The sequence below is a fragment of the Zalophus californianus genome, chromosome 8, assembly GCF_009762305.2.
Source record: "Zalophus californianus isolate mZalCal1 chromosome 8, mZalCal1.pri.v2, whole genome shotgun sequence".
Classification (NCBI taxonomy): Eukaryota; Metazoa; Chordata; class Mammalia; order Carnivora; family Otariidae; genus Zalophus; species Zalophus californianus.
Genome location: NC_045602.1, coordinates 139,562,635 through 139,581,981, shown reverse-complemented (window position 1 = coordinate 139,581,981; position 19,347 = coordinate 139,562,635). Strand labels below are relative to the sequence as shown.

Sequence of the window (19,347 nt, the reverse complement as noted above, 5' to 3'; positions counted from 1 at the left end):
GAGTGCTGGCTGAAGGCTCTCCAAGCCAGAGGAGGAGGGAGGACCAAACCCCTCACAGGGTTGCAGGACGGCGGTTAATGCTAATGTGTTAAATAATTTAATCGGACAAGCTGTATTTCATGCCGCACGTCACTGGCATTTCTAGTGGGCGTCTCCGTTGGTCTGTCCTTGGCACGGACGCTTGCCTGGCCCTTTCCCAAAGCAGCTCCTGGGTCCTCCGCCCACCTGAGCAAAGGAGGCATTGCTTCTGTGAGGGGTGGGAAGTGGGCATCGGTCAAATTCTCTCTGAACAACCATCATGAGCAAAGAGTGGCTGGGGACCCTCCAAACGTAGCTGCTGACCAGCACGGGGTGTCCTGCCGAGGGGCCCTCCTGCCGTCTCCGCAAGAGAAGAAGCCCGTCCCAGGCCCAGCTCAAATGCATCTGGACACTCCAGCGCCCACTTGGACGGGCTCACCCCTCTCCTCCTTCCCAAGAAAATCCTAACCAACCACTCCAAACCCAGGCTACTTGCTGTCCACTGTTGTACTCTCCCCGGTGGCCTCTGTGCTCGGGCACTTGCAGGGGCTCAGCTGGGCCATTCTGTCGAGGGTCCCTCAGGCAGTTAGCTGGAGGGCCTCCCCCGTGTCGCCCTCAAGGCCTGACTGGACTTCCCATAGCATGGCGGGGGCTCCAAAGACCCAGTGTCCCAGGGGAGCCTTTCCTGGCCTAATCCAGAAATCACCTTCTGGTCTTAGAGCCCACGTAGATTCAAGGTGCTCAAGGGAAAGAATTTGGGGGCCTGCATTTGAAATAGCAGATGGGCATCTTGGGGCAGAGGGGTCTCCCTGCCCTGTGCCCACTTCCCCCTGAGGTGGATGCAAAGCTGCCTGATCGTTGGGAAGGAAGCAGCCCCCAGAATTTCTGCCACAGGTGTCCCAGTTCCTCTTGATGCTGGGTATTTCTTCCCCGTGGAACAGAGGGGAGGGCAGAGCGCTCTGCACGTGGGCCGGGCCCCGTGTGCCCGACTTACACGGTGCCCTCCACCAAGGACCCCCCCGCGCCAGGCCCCAGGCGGGGGGCACGGAGGAGCACTGTTCATGAGCGCTGCCCTCGGAGCCCCTGTCTAGTGGGGAAAGCCCGCCACACCAGTGCTGTGTGTGTGTGTCTTCGTGTACACGTGTGTGCGTGTATGAGTGTGTGTGCACACGCAGGTCTGCTGGATGATGGGGTGGGGGTGATCTAGGCAGAGACAGAGGCCAGGCCAAGATCTCGAGGTGGACAATACAGGCAGGGCAAAGGGCAGGTCCATCGGAGCAACCACAGGCGCCCGGTATGAAGGCCGGGAGGGCACGCGGGGCCCGGAGTCCCAGCAGGAGCCTCTCCCGCTCCCCCCGGCCCCCTGTCTCTGTGACCTCGGCAAGAGTCATTCAGGAAGTGGTCAGGGTGACGGGCACAGGACACTGGGGGCAGAGGCAGAGACAGAGCAGGACAGGGGTGTGGGTCCCGAGCTGGCTGGCTACATCTTTGTTGGCAGGAGGCTTGTGGCCGGAGGGGATCCTGAGGTCTCTGCAGGTGATAGGGGCGGTGGGCTCAGGATCTGCCTGCTGGGCCCTGGCAGGTGACAGGAAACACCCCACCTGGCTCACAGGGTGTCAGGAGCAGGCCAAGCGTCCTCCTGTGCCAGGCACAGTTGTGGGTGAGTGTCGGCCCTGGCCTTCCGGCTGGCCACTTGGCCAGGCAGAGATGCAGAGCCTGGGGCAGGTGCAGGGTGCAGGGTCAGCACCGGCCCCAGGGCGTCTCCCTCCAGCTTCTAGCCCCTACTTGCAGGACTGGGGGCGGGGCAGCGAGGCTGCTTGGTCAGGGCCAGCAGCGCTGGCCAGGGTCCCCCCCACTGGCCTCGGACCTCACATGGCCCCATATGACCACCACCTCGGGCTCAGGAAGGTTGCCAGTCAGACTCCAAGGAGGATGAGCCCGGGGCCACCGACCCAGGAGGGGGTGGAAGGCGAAGGGGTCCAACACAGGGGAACACGGCTCCCCTGCCCCTTGCACCAGCCTCCCCAACAGCTTCTTTGAAAGTTGGGAGTGTCTTTTGTATTCCAAAGGCCAAAGGGCCACGCTTGCCTTTAATTAAAATGCACGTCCTTTAATTAAAGGCCCTGTAACACATGAAGGGCATCCACTGAAATAGGACGCGTGACACAGTCATTTCCCTGCTGTTAATTACTAATTAATGAAGCTATTTCAATTAATAGCTTCCCCACCTCACTCCCCCTTTGACAGGCCCCGCCGTGCTGGGGCGCGTCCTAGAATCAGACACCAGCTCCCGCACCAGCAGCCGTGCTGAATATTCATGCCACGACCTCAGTGCTTTTCAATTAGAGATAATAAAATAAATCCCAGTCAAAGTGAATCCCAGCATGGAGCTCATCTCTCCTTCCTCGGGCACCGGAAGAGGGTGACCGGATGGCCCACCGCAGATGGTCAGGACAGAGCATGGCCTGGGGAGGGACGACCCGCTGGGGGGATGGTGTCCAGGAGTCCCCAGGGGGCACGTGGGGACCCCCCCAGGGCACTGTAGTCCTACAACTGAAGGACAAAGCCAAAAACGGGAGGGTCAAGGAGGGGGGCCCAGAGAGGTGGGGGGCCATCCACATGTTAATTATGAATCTTAAGTGACCATTAAAGATTCTGCTTTAAAGAGACAGGGAGGGGCGCCCGGGTGGCTCAGTCCTTAAGCGTCTGCCTTTGGCTCAGGTCATGGTCCCGGGGGTCCTGGGATCGAGCCCCGCATCGAGCTCCCTGCTCTGCCGAAGCCTGCTTCTCCCTCTCCCGCTCCCCCTGCTGTGTTCTCTCTCTCTCGCTGTCTCTCTGTCTCTGTCAAATAAATAAATAAAATCTAAAAAAATAAATAAATAAAGAGACAGGGAGGGGCGCCTAGGTGGCTCAGTCGGTTGAGCATCTGACTCTTGACTGTGGCTAGGGTCGTGATCTCAGGGTCGTGAGATCCAGCCGGGCATCGGGCTCCGCTCTGAGCCTAGAGCCTGCTTGGGGTTCTCCCTCTCCCTCTGCTCCTCCCCCCACGCCCCCTCCAGCTTGCACTCTCTCTCTCTCTCCCCTTCTCTAAAAAAAAGAAAGAAAGAAAGAAGGGAAAAGTGTCTCTTATGTCTCTTATGGTGACCAGGAGGGCTCGGTCCTGCATGGTCCTGCACGTGGATGGGAGAAGAAGGGAGGGCACCGCGGGCGGCAGCCTGGACCAGCCCAGAAGGGACATCAGATGGAGGCCATTGTTCCCACAGTCCCTGCTGCTACTTGCTCAGGTGGAAGGATGAGCCCCCTCCAGGAGCCTGTGCCCCAGAGGACCCAGGGTCCCCAGCCCTGGGGAAGGGATGGAGGGGGCGAGCCCTGGAGCTGCACTCTGTGGCCAGTAAACGTGGGGGCGGGAATCCCATGTGCAGGAGTCGCCCCAGCCCCTTCCCGGCCCCGCTGTGGTGGCCCGCTGCCCGCCCGCCCTCGCTGCACGGTCCCCCGCACCTGGAACCTCCTTTCAACAGTTCCCACCAACGGAGCCGAGAGCTAGGAGCACCACGTGACACAGGCACTGAGCAGCCAGGGCCGGAGGGTCCCCGCGCATGTTAGTGGCGGCTGGGGACACTGCTCAGGACGGGCCGGCTGGACACGGCCCTGTCAGACGGCGCCCTCTGTTGGCTAGGTGTGGGCGGCAGCCGCCTAGGCCTCCCAGTGGCCTCCAGGTGCCGGCCGCCCAGGCGCACGCCTGCTCCCGCACCACGGTGGCCCGAGCCCCTCCTTTGGGCAGTAGGCGGCGAGCTGGGTTTGGTGTGTGCCAAAGGAGGTGGGCACACCTCTACGTCCTTGGCCCTGCTGCTTCTGACCCCTGTCGCCGCCCGACCCTGGCCCCGGGCCCCGTCAGCCAGTGGGACGGGCTGGAGCTGTTGCTGGGGCGGGGATGCGTCCGAGCCCGCGGGCAGCAGCTACCACACCGCCCAGAGCTGCCCTCCCACCCTGCCCAAACACCCTCTTGGCTACCAGCACCCTCCCTGCCGGCAGCCATGTGCCCCAGACTCTGTGGAGCCCTGACCGAGGCCCAACATTGGCCTTGGGAAGGGGTAGGGAGAGCACACCCAACTCCAGGATGGCATTCCAGACCAGGAACAGCAGTGCTGGGAGGAGGCCGGGCCCCTCTGCTCGGCACCAGGCCCGTGTCCCCCAAATCCCACGTGCCAGCCTCCCTCCTCCGACTTTGAGGAAGTGACCGAAGGGGGGGCTCAGCGTGGTGTCCAGGAGGCCTGGGGCCTTTGTTGACACGCATGTCTCTTAGGCTCCCCTTCTGAGCAGACCCACCATCACCTCCTGGGTCCCACATTCCTTCAGGGGCTCAAGGTCCAAGACCCTGGAAGACTGAGTAACTGCGGAAAGGGCCACCTCCTCGCTTGGGCTCTCAAAGAGTTTACGGCTCACTGTGGGTTAGAGACACCCATGTTCTCAGCAGCATTATTCCCAGCAGCCGGGACCTGGAAACAAACCAAGTGTCCATTCACAGAGGAATGGATGCACAAAATGTGACCCATCCACCCAGTGGAGTATGGCTCAGCCTGAAAAAGGAGGGAAATTCTGACACCTGCTACCACGTGGAGGACATTACGCTCCGTGAAACAGGCCAGTCACTGAAGGACATACTGCGTGAGGGACCCAGAGCCGTCACAACCACAGGGGCAGAACGTGGACGGTGGGGGCCGGCAGCTGTGGGCAGGGAGGGGGAATGCTGTTTAATGGGGACAGAGTCTCAGTTTGGGAAGGTGAAATGTTCTGGAAAGCCCGGTGGGGACGGCTGCACCGCAGTGTGGATGCGCTAGCACCCTGCTAGGCACGCGGGAAGAGCTCAGCTCCTGTGCCCGAGGACTTGACCGTGCTTGGTGCTGCAGGACGTCCGCCGCGGGGTCTCAGGAGCTGGGGTCCTCCGCCACAGGGGTCGCTCAGGAAAACCTCCAGCCGAGGAACTCGAGGGCCTTTGTGGTAAAGTGACATTCCTAGGGCACCTCCATAAACAATCGGGCCAAAGCCAGGAGGCCAGACTCGAGTTTGGTAATCAAGAATCTTTTTTTCGGGTTCTTTCTGATCCAAAGTGGGGACAGTGGAGGGAGAAACAGGGAAAGCTGCCCGCCGTCCTTGTGGAGTACACCCGGGCCCTGCGGCCCAATTCTGTGCGTGCCCGCGGCAGGGGACAGTCCACTGCAAGGCCGGCGGCTGGGTCCCGGTGGGAGAGTGGCACCGCCTGCCCCATCCCCGCTCCCCTGCTGTTCAGTCGCCTCCACCCTTCTGCAACCTCTGCCGGCTTCCTCGGCTTCCCCGCAGTGAGCCCAACAAATCTTTGCTGCATGTTATTCTTTTTAAAAAAGTAAGAGTAACAGTCTTCCTTTTCCAGTTTAATAGCCATCATTTAAATAAGTCTGGGGTGATTTTTCCACATTCTTAGATTCTTTTTTCTATGTATACATCTTGCAGGATCTTTTATTAATTCCCGAGATGACCAGATCCTCTGGTAGGAGAGAAGGACGATGCAGGAGGGCTCCCTGGTCCTGTGGAGCGCCCTGGGCAGGAGAGGGACCCACAGTCCCCTTACTGCTGGCATCAGCGGGCCCAAGGGAGGCAGAACACTTCACCAGTGCCAAGGGACCCACAGGGGATGTCGGGGGGGGGGTCCCCAAAGGTGGGCAAGGGTGTCTAGCCCACGGCCCACACACTGGACTTGGAGAAGCAGAAATGCCACTAACAGCCCCTAAAAGCCCCTAACAGCCTTCATGAGAGCTGCAGGTCCCACCCAGGGCAGCTCCCCTGGAGACATGTGGTGATGCCAGGAGCCAGTGTTGGTTGTCATGACTGGGGGGGGTCACCTAGTAGATGGGGGCCAGGGATGCAGCCCCAGTGCACAGGACAGCCCCCCTCACCCCACGAAGAATGATCTGGCCCCACGTGCTGAGAAGCAAAGCAGAGCAGGTCTGGGGGGAAGAGTCCAGCCCAGCAGTGCCCAGCCCCTGCAGTGACGGGCAAAGCTCCCACCATGGTGACCTCAGGGGCACGTGGATCTACACAGAACAGACTGTGTGTAAACAGCCACCACTAAAAACACTAACTCCACTCACCCCTGACAGTCCACGAACCCTGAGGGGAGGGCGCGATCACCCTCGCTGGAGAAAATGAGGCCCACCCAGGGCAGCCCGGCTTGGCTAGGGCTCGCCTTCCCCCTGCTCACACATCTGGGGTCAGGGGTGGGAGGGAGGCTCTCGGACAGAGCCCGTCACCCCAAGGCAGACAGCACCGAAGGAACGGTCAGGCTGGGGCGGCTAGAGGTCCTCGTGGGTGGGGCTCAGGTCCACTCGCTGGGCCTCTCCAAATAGCAGGAAGGTGCACAGCCCCAGGCTGCTGACGGCAGCCACCAGGTTGAACATGGACGTCCAGGAGCCTGTGGTCTCGATGAGGTAGCCCCCCAGGCACACGCCCACGACACCTGCAGCAGATGGGGGCAGACAGGCCGAGCGCTCCAGGGCTGTCCTGAGGGCAGTGCCAAGGAGGGCAGCTGGTGGTGGGGTTCCAGGACGGGAGGCCAGGGGCGGCCTGAGGGACAGAAGCCAAACTCAGGGGTCCAAGCCGCCAGGCAAAGGGAGGGCCGGCATCAGAGCGTCTCAGAAGGCCAGAGACCTCACGGGCTGCCCAGGAAAATGACCCCTAACAGGTCCCTCTGCACCCCGCAGGGGGAATGAGCCCCATCATTGTCATCCAGGCACTCAACCCCGGGAACCCTGGGCCTCGAGGATTTGACTCACATCCGTGGGTCAAGTGGGGGCTGGGGTACGCACCATCAGAAAAGGGAACACCATGGAAAGTGGCTGGGTTCTCGCCCTGGACCAGCTCCATGAGCTGCACTCTCCCCCTCCCCACTGGTCTGGCACTGTGGGACCCTTGATGGTGCCATGCCCACCCTGCAGGGCTGGGGTGCACAGGGGGTGGGAAGACTCAGGGGCGAGGCTGCCAGGAGGCACCCCAGCCCAGCCCACCTCTCACCTGCCAAGGCCCCAGCTGTGTTTGCCACACCTGCGAATAGGACAGAGGAAGAGAGCAAGGACTGGTCACAGGAGGCCCCCTACCCAGGGGCAGCCCTGGGGGCCCAGTTAGGGGGCAAGGCTGGGTGAGCCATGCATGGGTGGGGAACGCCACTTCCTATTCAAACAGCGACCAGCGGTTCTCACCAAACAGAAAGCCGGCACAGGATGGGGCCAGGTCCTGGATGTTGACCGAAATGCCGCTGTGGGAAAGAGGAAAGGGGTGACAATGGGGCGGCTGCCACCCCCTCAAGCCCAGGGCTGGTCCTCTGAGCACCTGGAGCCTAGAAACTGCCAAGTGGGTACTCAGAACCCAGCCCAGCCAAGGCCTGCCCGCCATGCCGGGGCACCTGCCACGCCGGGGCTCGAGACCACACCAGGGGCACAGCCCCACTTGGGCCATCGCGCCCACCCTGGCTGTCCCACTCCCACCGCGACGCAGCGCAGGAATCCAGTACCAGGACGAAACAAACGACAGCGGGCAGCATGGGGCAGCTCTGGTGGGAGGGGCGCCCAGCCCTTACCTGTGGTTGAAGGTCTGCAGGCCAATGGACGCTGATGCAAAGACCACGGACTTACAGAAGCTTGAGGTGTGACCCAAACACAGAGCAAAGACGCTGGACAGCCCGAGGCCCATCACCTGCGGGAGAGAGGGTGGGTGGCTGGGCACGGGCCGTGGTGGACACCTGGGGTGCCCTGAACAAGGTCCGGGGGGGAAAGCCCCTCCCAGCCTGCCCCGGGGATCCGTGACACGTGGCTCCAAGATAAGCCAGCCCCACTGGTTGGACTGAGAGGGAAATGCGAGTGACCAGGCCCAGACATGTGTGCCAGGGCTCAGGGACACAGAGAACCCAAAACACAGCTGGGAGAAGCGCCTAAAGTCAGCCAAGCCAGCCCCCAGCACTGACCCAGGGCACCCTCCAAATGCTTTCTGGGTTGGGTGACTGGTGACACCCCTCGGGTCCCAGGAACCAAATAGGGGTGTCCAGAGAGGCCCATCCCACCCTCTCCCTACCTGCATGAACTTCCGCACAGCGATGGTCCTGTAACCTGAGCAGAGGGAGACGGGGAGATGGTCCCATTGGCCCATTTGTGCTGAGCCCCTGAGGGCCCCTGATGGGGTCCCAGCCGGCGCTGCTGCAGAGAGGGAGCAGGGAGGGAAGGGACGGGCCCTCGGCTCAAGGTGGGGTGTCCTGTGTCGTGTAGGAGGCGTGTGTACACGCGTGTGAGCATGTACCTGCCCTGGGGGTCCTGTGTCCCGGGTGTGTGTGTGAGCGCGTGCGCAAGCATGTGTACCCTGCACTGGGCGTGCACCTAGAGGACCCTCTAGGACACAGTCACGCAGACACACAGAAGGAAGGCCTCTGGGACAGTTATGAATGTGCTCGCCTCACGTTTCTCCAAACCCTCTTTCTCCCACCATGAGTGGGTAGCAGTTTTGTAACTAGGGAAGGACTACCATCTAAGCGTGCATGTCTGTGAGCTCCTCGTCCTCGGGGCTGTTCCCTGGGGCCCTGGGCTCACACACACAGCCCACCCGACCTATGACCTCTGACCCCACCAAGTGGCCTCTCGTCCTCTGCAGAGGGTTGGGGCTGCATCCAGCCCCCGGGGAGGAGCTCCACAGTCACAGCACTTGGACCCTCTCACGGCACCCCAAGCCCCCAGGGAAACTGAGGCTGGGGGAGGCCAGCTCTGAAGGGATGGGGTCCCATGCTGACGGGAGGTCCTCGGGGGGCAAGGCGTCTCCCATCCCTGTAGAACCCCCCCGGAAGGGTGCTTCCCACCCCCCGAGTGTGGCAAAGCCGGGCTGGTTCCCAGCGGACCCTCCCCCAGGGCTCACCCTGATTGATAAGATGGTCAGAGAGAAACCCGCTGAACAGACTGGCGGGAATCGCCACCAGCCAGGGCACCACGTTGAAGACCCAACCCTGCAGGGAGGAGGGAGGCCTCAGAGGGGACAGTCTGCATGGGCCAGGTGGCTGCCCACGGCCACCGATGCCCAGGAAGGCTCTCCCCGCCCACAGACTGGGCTCTTGGGCTCGGGGGCCTCTCTGGCCCTGACTGTCCCCCACCCTGGCCGAGCTCCAGGTCCACTAGCGCTGTCTCCCTGCAGGCCGCATCTCCCTTGTGGCTCCCCACACCATGACCGGGCTGAGCTGGGGGTGCAGGCCCACCCTGGGGTTGTGCCACTTAGGGGGTCCTGGTCACCAGACGGGGAGGGTGGCCAGATGGCCGGGCTGGTGTGAGCCAAGCTGACCAGCAGGGGACACCCCTGCCTGCCCATGTCATGACCCCCGCCTGGCCCATCCTCAGAAATGACCATCCACAGACTGGCCGCTGGGCCACAGGGGCGGCCGCACGCAGTCCATCCTGGGAGTGAATGCTGTGGGGGGCGGCAGGAAGCCGCCCTGTCCTTCCCCAGCATGCACCGGCCGGAGGTGCCAGCCGTGAGCTTGGGTGGGGCCATCGCAGGGCCACGAGCCCACGGCCAGAACGGACAGATTCCAGGCGGAACCAAGGGCCCCTGTGCGTGCCAGGCACTGGCTCTGTGGCCCTCCCTCACCCTGTGAGCGCCAGGGTGGCCCACCCACCTTGGAGCTGGGGAATGTCTCCTCAAAGAAGGTGGGCAGCCAGGAGAGGAGGATGAAGAAGGAGCACGCAGCAGACAGCTGGGAGGAGATGGCCGCCCTGCGGGAGGGGCGCCGGGCTCAGGGTCCACACACCCCGGCCCCACGCACGGGACCCCCTGCGCACCGCCCCCACCCCGGGGACAAGGGCGTGCAGCTCAAGAGCTAGGATGGGGCGGGGGGACCCACGCCCGTGTAGGCTCTTGCGGGGACCGTGCCGGGGAACACCCGAGATCCGCCAGACTCCACCCCGTCCCACCGCACCCCCCACACTGTGGTCCCGAGACACTGGCTTACCAGACAGAAGGCTTTCGGAAAAGCTGTCTCCAGGGAACTTTGGTGTGCCTGGACACTGGCACGCCTTGCGCCAAGACACCCAAGGCCAGGATGAGATCTGAGGGGGGCAAGGTGTTCCCACGTGAAAGCTACTCAGAATCGGATGACAGCATCACTCACAGCTGACCGGCTTCTGGGGGCAGCTCCTGAGGGCCAGCGCCCCGACAGCCCTGTGGCCCTGCCTGGCTGTGTGTGGGTCCCGCCACGCCATCCTCCTGGAGAGCATCTTGGGTCGTCAGCATTTACCGTTGAGGGTCAACACTTGTGTTGAGTCTGAACAATGTTTCTCAGCCCTTCCCCTGCCCCCGGAGCCCCCAGGCCCTGCTTCCTGCTGTCCTCAGACCAGCTGACCCTCCAGGCAGCCTGTGCCTGGCAGACAGCTGTCCCCGTGTGCCTGCATCTGCCTGGGCACAGCTCTGAGGCCGGAACCTGGCCAGAGCCGGCCTGAGAGCAGGCGCTTTCCTCAGGCTCCAGATGGGGCAAAGCCGCAGCTCGGGGTCCTGCGTTCAGCAGATGATGAGCGGCTACTGGAGCGGATGGGCGCCAGGCCCTCGCCCCTCCCTGGCAGTCACCCACCCGACCACGGTTACCTTGTTCACTCAGCAGGTACCTGTACACGTAACACACCCACAGCAGGGTGAGCCCGCCGGAGAAGTAGAAGACACTTGGCCAGCCATACCAGTCCAGGAGCAGGGAGCCCACTGCCCCCGTCACCAGCGTCCTGGAGGACAGACAGCAGCGTGGCCATGACCCCGGGCTTCACTCAAGCAAGGCGACCCTCTGAGAACCCCCAACCCCCCCGTGGGAGCTTGTCGCCAGGGAAGCAGCCTCAGAAGCTCCAGTCTGAACATATTTTGTGAAGCATTTCAAGCATTTGGGGAGACTTCTGGATGCCTCGGACCCGGGGGGATGTGGGCACAGCCACGTGGCTGTGACGTGGAATGGAGGCCCTGCCTTGCTTTCATTTCTTGCTTCCAGGCCTTCAAGTTGGCCTCCCATTGTGATGTGGCTCCTTCTAAACTAAAAAAGGCTGCAAAGAAGAAGGGATGGTGTTGGGAACTCAAATAAAGCCTCCGTGATGTCCAGCTTCACGGGGCAGACAGGCTGAAATTCTCAGATTTCTAAATGCAGAAGCAACAGAGCCCAGCACAACGCCCGGACACCTGGCGGCTCCTTGGTCCCAGACACCCCTGTGGGGCCTCCCCTCCCGCACGCCCGGCTGTCCGCAGAGCTCCAGCCAGGACGGTTAAAGGAGAAAACAGAGGAAAGAAAGTGGGGCCAGCAGGCCTGGGGGGAGCCTTCCCCTCACAGCCTCCGTGGGCAGAGTCTTTCCCTGTGCATCTCAGCGCAAGACATGGGCCCAGGGCGCCCAGCTGAGGCGGGATTTCAGGAAAACAGCACATCCTTCTTTGTGCAAGTTTACCCCATGCAGCTTATCCAGAATTCCCGTTCCACTGGGCACCCTGGCTTTTTATTTGGGCTGCCACTGGGCCATCCACGGGCACCCCTGACCCTCTGATTTTTTGCCTACATCCTGGAGGCAGTGACGTCAGAGGCCTGAGCCCAGGGGCGGCGAGGACCCATCAGCACAGCAACATGGCCCTTCTCCCCGAGCAAGGCCTCCATGCGGGAGCACGGGAATCACGTCTGGACCACGCCCACTGCCCCATTCCCCAGCGGACGGCACCCCTCTGGCTCCCCCAGCACAGATAAAGGGGCTTCGGTAGAGTGGCCGCTGCCCCAGCCCACGTGCCGTGCCTCAAAGCCACACCACCTGCCCAGGCGCCGGGGACAGGAAACGCACAGGGAAGCACTTTGCACAGGGAAGGCAGGTCTCCTGCAGCACGGAACCAGCCGCCCGCATCACCCTGAGCCACAAATGTGCCCACACGGGCTGTCCCTGCCTGGACCCCCCGGGCACACCCTCTGTCCCCTGGGCTCCCTGGGCTGGGACTTACCCGAACTGGGAGCCAGCCCCCACGGCACTGTAGGTGAAGGCTCGCTCGCTCTCTCGTACCTTCTGGGACAGCAGGCTGGTCAGTGCCGGGAAGTACACGCCTAAAACAAGCAGAGAGCTGTGTCCCCCAAGTGTCCCCCTGTCAGCCAGGGTCAGCGAGGGTGGCCAGACAGGGCTGGGAGCCAGGCTGGGAAGCTCCCCGGGGCCCGTCCAGGATGACTCAAGTTTGGGGTGTCCTTCTTGCTCACCCCACCCCCAAGGGACCAGCAGGACTCAGCTAAAGACTCTCCGCGTGGGGGACAGCTGCGCTCATGGTCAGGCCACCAGCGCGGCCGTGGGAATGACCCTGACAGCGGCCTCGGGCCACACCGGCCCCAGCGTCCTGGCACTGATGCCCACACTCACGCCCAGTCTCGCACCCACGGCGCATGGACAGCCCTGTGCAGCCGCAGTGCCCCACGTGACCTTGCCGTGCGCGCCACCAGCCGTTGCCCTGGAGGGTGGGGAAGGGAGCTTGGCCCCTCCCTGTATATTTCCTTACAACTTCCTGTGAGTCTACAATGATTTCAAAATCTGATTTTGCGGCTCCCTTTTCTATGCTTTTCTCTAAAAGCACCAGGAAAAGCTAAGAGGCCAGGGGGTGAGACAGGGCTTGGCCTTCCCATCAGGGCCCTGTCCCCCAGCCCACACCAAGTGCCACCAGTAACCCAGAGTGATGGCTGCCCCTCGAGCCCCCGTACTGGGTCACAGACCGGCCTCCCAGGAAGATGGGTCAGGGCCACCTGGCTGGGTGCCCAGACAGCCGGCTCCTGCCCAGAAACCCCAGCCAGTGTGCGACAGCCCGGCCGCAGGACCAGCCCCAGGCCACGTGTGGGGCGCGTGGGGTGAACTCACAGGAGCCGACTGCCTGTGAGCCAGACTACTGGGGCAGGTCAGCAGATCAGTAGCAATGTGGGTCCCGGGGGGCTTGGCCGGGGAGCAGCCTCTGCCCAGCCTCATGCACACACTCAGCAAGTCCCCACCGTGCCAGGGCCAGTGGCGCCCACAGTGCCCATGCACCACGCTGGCTGCCGCCCATGCCTCTGGAGCAGCCTCTCTGGCAGAGGAGGGATCCGACATTAGAAGGTGCCAGACTTGGCAGCGTCTCTAGAGAAGGCCCGGCGCTGCGGTGTCAGACCGGCCCGGCGGCCGCCTGCACGCTCTGTGCCCCTACTCCGTGCCCGGGCCACACTGCCAGCCCGCGGCTCCGGCGACCTCACCGCGGCCACACAGAGCCGCTGACACCCTCCTCTGGTGTAAGGCGCGCCACACGTGGGAGCACACGTGAGGACACGTGTGTGCACACACGCCCGGGGACAACGCGTGTGTACTTGCCTTGCTCTCCCACGGCTGAGACCAGGTAGCCCTACCTTGGAGCAAACCTGTGAGGATGCGAGAGAAGGTCATGAAGAACAGGTGGGCGCTGCTGAGCTGGGCGAGCAGTGGGGTGGCGGCGGTGAGAATGCCCCAGGCGGAGGCGGACAGCAGGATGACCTTCTCACCACCGATCCTGGAGGACGACAGGAGGTCAGTGACGGGAGCTGTGCAGCCGGGTGGACGGGCAGGCTGGGAAGATCCTGCCCAGGGGAACCAGGGTCCGAGCCTGCTCAGAGAGGCCCCGGGCTGGGCACGGCTGCCTTGTCCTCCTCTGCCTAAGAGGTGGACGGTAGGCACACAGCTGCGCCTGTCCGTCTGTCCCAACAGGCACCCCACTGGGCTGCCGGGGGCTCCTCAGGGTGCTGGGCACCTACCCCCCTCCGACCGCTACCCCTGTGGAGCTCAGCTCTCCCAGGTGATGTCTTGTTCTGGGGGGACCCTTCCTCACACTCATTCTGTAGGAGCCACCGCCCCCGAGGGCGGCCCCAGCCCTGCATGGGGAGCAGTGCTCCTCACCGGTCCCCCAGGTGGCCGCCCACCACCTGCGTCAGGCAGTAGCCCCAGAAGAAGCTGCTGAGCACGATGCCGGCCTCCTTCTTGTTCCAGCCAAAGTCCTGGCTCATGGAGACGGTGCACACGGGCATGCTGACGCGGGCACAGTACAGCAGGCACGTGCCCAGCAGCAGCGTCCCTGTCCACACCTGGCATTCGGGCCTGCAGGACAGAAGGGGCCGAGTCAGGCCCAGAGGGGCAGCATGGCCGCCTTCAAACACCTCCGCCCCCGTCCGTGGCTCCGAGAGCATGGGCCAACCCTGGAAACAAGCCGCTCGTGGCAGCATAGGCTGGGAACAGCCGGACGGCCAGCAGAAGGGCAGGTAAAACAATCCTCCCCACACCTGGAGGACTGTACTCCGGGACTGGCTGTCAGGATCCAAGCACCCAGCTCCCATGCAGCTGACAGCTCAGCAACCCACCCAGGGGGCCCCAGGGCTGAGACCGAGGGAGGGCCTCCCACAGGGTGGGAACAGGAGAGTGGGTCCCCAGAGGGTCCCCAGGAAAGTGGTGTTTGCCCAGCAGAGGACATCAGGGCAGGCGGTGCTGGGCGGCCAGCAGGGGGACACAGCGCCGTTGGGGTGGTTGGCTCTTGGAGAACCTGGGCAGGGGTGAAGCACCACTGGCTGCCAGGGGAGGTGGCCAGGCAGGTGTGCATAGAGGGACGGTCCTTGAAACTCCTGGCCCATGCTCTGTGACTGTCCCTGAGACTAGGGAAGTCAGAAACTGCCCCAGCCAGGAGGACATGACAACCCCATGCATGTGGGACCCCAGGGGGGTCCTGGAGCATCAAAACAAACAGCAGAAATCTCAACAAACGATGGGCTTTGGCTCCTAGTGCCAGGTGGACATTCGCTGCCGGGACAAAGGCAGGACACGGACATATGTGGTGGGAGGTACGTGGGTCACAGGGGACCCCAGGCCCTTCAGAGTGACTCTGGAAATCAAGAACTATCCTCAGAGACAAAGCTGACTTTTCAACGACAAGAGAGGGAGGAGCTGTGGACATTATCCGAGCGGGTGGGAGATGGGTGGGGGCACCGCAGAGGCTTGTGATGTCTGGGGTGGCAGGCGTGGCACCGGGGGGCAGGTGCTGAGGACAGCGGAGAGGCCTGGAAGCACACTGGCGGGGAGCTCAGAGGTCCCGCCCTCACTGGACGTCCCCAGTGAGGCACAGGGGCAGGCGGCTGGCTCCTCCCCAGGGAAGAATGACCTCCAGGTCTGAGGGCACCTTCTTGCCAATGGGTGGTGCCCACGCCAGGAACTGGGTCACTGGGCCTGATAAGCTGTGCCCGCTACCCCACAGGTAGGCCCTGACCTGGCACAGGGCCCGCCTCGCTGGGGGAAGAGCTGACCAGCGGCACGTTGGGCTGCCCCCTCCCAGCAGGGTGGATGTGACCATGGGAGCTGTTCTGGGGACTCGTCAGGGGAGTGAGGGTTTGCACCTGCCATCTGTGGTGCCCTGCCACGCTGGGGGCCGCAGCAGCCACGGTGAGCCTGCGTGTGGCTCTGGTTGGGGCTGTGGACTGGCCTCTTCGAGCCCGTTTCCTCAGTGAAGAAGGGCTCATGCCCATGACATCTGCCTCCTTCCTGGATCAGTAAACAGCGGAGTGACCAGCAAGTTCCTGATGTCCCCACAAGGAGTCATTGTCATTGACCAGGAGGGAGGCAAGTCCACCGTGTCCGCGTGGGTCCACGCCCCCTTGCAAACCACCGTGTTCTTTCCCACAATCAGGGAGGACTCCCTCTGCGTGGCCGGGCCTACCCGGCCGCCGTGCTCCACGGCCAAGAGCCGTTGCCCTCGGACAGGCCACGGTCCCACCAGCAGACACAGCGGACTTGAGTTTCGACAGAATCTCTCAGGGGTCTCAGGGTTCCAACAGCCCAGCCTGCTGTCCCCCAGCAGACCCATATTTGCAGGCCGGGCCCCGTGTGGGCTGGTTTGGGAACTCCGGGCCCAGCGTGCCAGCCAGCCCTCGACGGGCTGTGTGGTGTGCTGCAGCAGAGAAATCTGCAGGCAGAGAGGCTGGGGTGCCGCCTGCGCCCGTCCCTGGGCTGCCATCCCTCCACGTGCACGGGGAAGAGGTGGGGCCAAGATTTCCGAGGGGTGCCAGGGGTGGGACTCGTGGGCACCCCTCTGTGGCTCTCTGCACTCACACAGCAGTCCAGTGGGAAATAGGGTCCCGTGCTAAAAATATACCCAGTTCTGTAATTCCAGAAGCCGGACACCAGACCCTGCTTTGGCTGAGGCTATGGGAGGGCGCTCTTCTCGGAAACTGCCCAGGGACCCCTAGTCATCATGCCCCACCCCCAAATGTTCCTGGAATGATTCAGAAGCCCGGACAGTGGGGCAGACCTGACAGGTGTCAGCGGCCTCCCCTACTGGAGATGCCAGCATGGAGGGGTAGCCCGCAGGGCAGCTCACCGGCTCTCCCTCTGGGCTAGTTTTCCTGCCAGAACTGAAGACCAGGAGGTGGTGGCAGGGCAGGGGGCAGGGGGCGGGCATCCATACTTGCTCAGTGCCCCTCCGACACGGACATGGGACCCCTGGGCGTTGAGACCACTGTGGGCTCAGGTACCCATCTCCTCCGGGATTCCAAACCTGAAGATGACACCCCCGTCTCCCTGGTGCCCATCCCTGGGCTTTGGCCAAACCTGGCCTGTGAGCACCTCACCCCAGGTGTCCATCCCCAGGTGTTCATCCCGAGGGCAGCAGGCCTGTGGGGACACTGCTCCTTCTGAGTAGACGCCCCATTGTCCTCACCAGGGAGGCACAGAGCTGTCCGAGTCAGGCCAGCTGCCGGCCTGAGCCCTGTGGCTGCGGCTGGAGCCCCTGGGGGTGTGCCTGCTTGGCGGCATCACCACGGCTTCCAGATACCCTATGCTGGGTGGCCCCCGCGGGCCCGCAGTGTTCCTGCACCCCCATGCTCAGGCTCTCTGCAAGCATCCATGTGCCTGCCCGAGGAGCTTTATTCCTTTCTGTGGTCAAAGCTGTGGAGGGTCACCTGCATCCAGCATGCCCACCTGGCCCTCGGGTGCCTCTCACGGGTGACCGCGAGAGCCTGGGTGGGAAGTCCAGTCAGAAACACTGGAAGGCCAGCTGAGGCTGACCTGCTCTGGAAGGTTGGCCGGTACCTAGAATACGGTGCTGCCCCTTGGCCTCCTTACGACCACAGGACACCAAGGAAGGCCCCTCAGCGTGCAGGCAACCAGTCTGCTCTGAGCCTGTGTGGGGCCAGGTGCTGTGTGCCTCCTCCTGGGCCCCAGAGGCCCCCCAGGTCCTGAGCTGGCGGGCATTGCCAGCTAGGCAGGCCAAGTGACTTCCTCTACAGCTGGTGGGGACACAGAACAAGGAAGTCTGGCTGCAGGCGGGGACCCAACACAGAGAGCTGCCCAAGGGCTGGTTAGCACGCCAGCCCCAGACTCCTCCATCCCACGGAGGGCTGCTTGGGAACACAGGCTACAGCAGGATGGGCCAGGAAGGCTTCATCCTGCTCACTTTGACTAGTCCTGAGCCTCAGGTCTGTGCCCCCAGCTCATCAGAATGCTTCCTGTGAACCTTCTAGAACCTTCTGCTTCCTGCCAATGGCCCTGTGCATGAAAAGCATCCATGGCTGAGCAAATGTGTGGTCACGTGCCCCTCCATTCAGAAAAGGGAAATGTGCCGGCGCTCCAGGCCAGGAGAGAACACACAGGTCCAAGGCCACTGGCTGCCCCCACCCCACAGATGCGGCTGAGGAGTGGCGGCCCTGCCTCCCGGGACCACGAGAGCAGACGTGTGGTTGTCGATGCAGAGGGCACGCCGCGTTGGCTGCAAAAAACCACCACGCTCACTGTGACTGATATGACTGTCCACTCAGGGGTGGGGTCAGCCTTGTCCCAGCTGAGCCCAGCTCCACCCAGGACCCCACAGACCTCTGGAGCTGGGGCGACCTCACCTGCCAAGGGCCTGGGGAGCTGCAGGTGCTCCTTCCTGAGCCAAGCACAGAGGGAAGAAGTTAAAGCAGGGCCAGCCAGAGCCATTGAAACAGAACCTGAGAGGGAAGTTTGCAGAACATTCCATAGCCCTGGGGCCACAACCCTCTGCCCACATGGCCGTGGAGCCTGGCCTACCACCTGGATCAGCACCTCAATAATCGGGACGGCGAGGAGGGAAGACGGGAGCAAGGCAGGCCGCAGGGCACTCCTGGACCCGGCCGTACCCTAGAGCAGAGTCCTATCCCAGTGGATGCCTGGCAAGGAGACGCCCCACTCCCCACACCCTGTCCTACAGGAGATTTCCGGCTTCTGAGGGCTACTTTGAAATGTCAGCCTCTCTCCATCTTTCCCACTAGCTTTGCCCTCATCTTGCCCCAGCCTCGGGGGGGGGGGGGGGGGGGGGGGGGGGCGGGGCGGGGGGGAGCCGCCCATTAGGAGTTTCCTGCAAGCCTGTGCCTGGACGCAGGGGCAGGAACCAGCCGTCGCCTGCAGGGAGTGGGCTCCCCGGGCTTTCGGAGCTGGTGGACTGGCCTGGGGATCCTAGGGCCTGACTTGGATCCAGGGTCCAGCTGGCTTGGCTGAAGGTAGGCAAGGGCGGAGGCACAGTGGTCTGGGAACTCCTCAGACAGTCCTACCTCATTCTTGGTTGCTGTGTGTCCCTGCCCTGGGGACTTCTGCATGTGGCAGTGGACGTGGACACAGAGTATAAAAAGGAGTGGGCGATCTGCCTAGGCCCCGCCCATGGAGACCTGTCCACACACACAGCTGGCAGGTGGGGGCAGGACTCAGCACTCCCCCTACCTCCAACGGGCTCCCTGTCAGGTGACCCTGTATGGCTCCTCCTTGCCCTCAGGTCTGGAAATTCGTGGGGTCCTACCTGGCAGGGGCCAGTTCTAGGACTCACAGCTGTGCCTGTGAGCAACCTCTCCACCACCCGGGATGATGCCCCCCACCCCCAGGCAGACATCCTGGGGTACCTCCTGCCTGCACAATCCCAGGACCCTGGAGGTCCTGGAGAGGGCTCCAGTGGCACTCGCTGGCCCTGGGACTGGACGGAAGGGAGGAGGGTCCTGGGCTGGGTCTGGGTACTTGTGCGCTGACTGCTAGGGAAGCGCGCAACCCCAGGTGGAGGGATGGTGGCCTCGCCCCCTCCCCAAGCCACCGCCCCGTCCCACACCTTGGCCCCACCTGGACCACTGGGCGTCCTCGGCCCCGTCCCTGCGGGCTTCCTCTGGCGGCGGCGGCAGCGGCTGCATGGGGGGCGGCCGTCCGTGGGCGCGGCGCGTCCAGGTCCGGCTCCTGCCTGGCTGACCCGCACAGGCAGCACCGCCCAAGGCCACGTGTCAGTCCCGGCGGCGCTTCCGTCTGGCGCTCCTAG

At 63.3% G+C, this 19,347-nt stretch overlaps 1 protein-coding gene across 6 annotated transcripts; it reads right to left on the bottom strand.

The window, feature by feature from the left end:
• Positions 1-5,420: 5,420 nt before the first annotated feature.
• Positions 5,421-19,309, bottom strand: SLC17A9 (solute carrier family 17 member 9). Of its 6 annotated transcripts, none has more exons than XR_003524919.1 (14): positions 19,158-19,309; positions 13,956-14,153; positions 13,433-13,572; positions 12,025-12,124; positions 10,657-10,787; positions 10,028-10,124; positions 9,695-9,791; positions 8,944-9,031; positions 8,116-8,150; positions 7,625-7,740; positions 7,248-7,303; positions 7,063-7,092; positions 6,144-6,508; positions 5,421-5,591 (listed from the first exon to the last, which is right to left on the bottom strand). XR_003524919.1 is itself a non-coding variant. In XM_027624126.2 (14 exons), exons 3-14 carry the CDS (start codon positions 14,081-14,083, stop codon positions 6,345-6,347), a joined length of 1,182 nt encoding a protein of 393 aa, XP_027479927.1. In that variant the 5' UTR covers positions 14,084-14,153; positions 15,437-15,581; positions 19,158-19,277; the 3' UTR covers positions 5,421-6,344. The 6 variants fall into 6 exon arrangements, 5 of the variants coding, with proteins under 5 accessions (XP_027479927.1, XP_027479923.1, XP_027479925.1 ...); XM_027624126.2 differs by adding an exon at positions 15,437-15,581 and having other exon boundaries at positions 5,421-6,508; positions 19,158-19,277; XM_027624122.2 differs by having other exon boundaries at positions 5,421-6,508.
• Between the last annotated feature and the right edge of the window lie 38 nt (positions 19,310-19,347).

Coding starts and splice junctions, on each gene's coding strand:
- SLC17A9 (XM_027624122.2), bottom strand. CDS start 19,225: ATGCAGCCGCTGCCGCCGCCGCCAGAGGAAGCCCGCAGGGACGGGGCC. Junction 9,032..9,694: donor AGACATTCCCCAGCTCCAAG/GTGGGTGGGCCA, acceptor TCCTCCCTGCAG/GGTTGGGTCTTCAACGTGGT. Junction 7,741..8,115: donor CTGTGCGGAAGTTCATGCAG/GTAGGGAGAGGG, acceptor TCTCTCCCGCAG/GTGATGGGCCTCGGGCTGTC.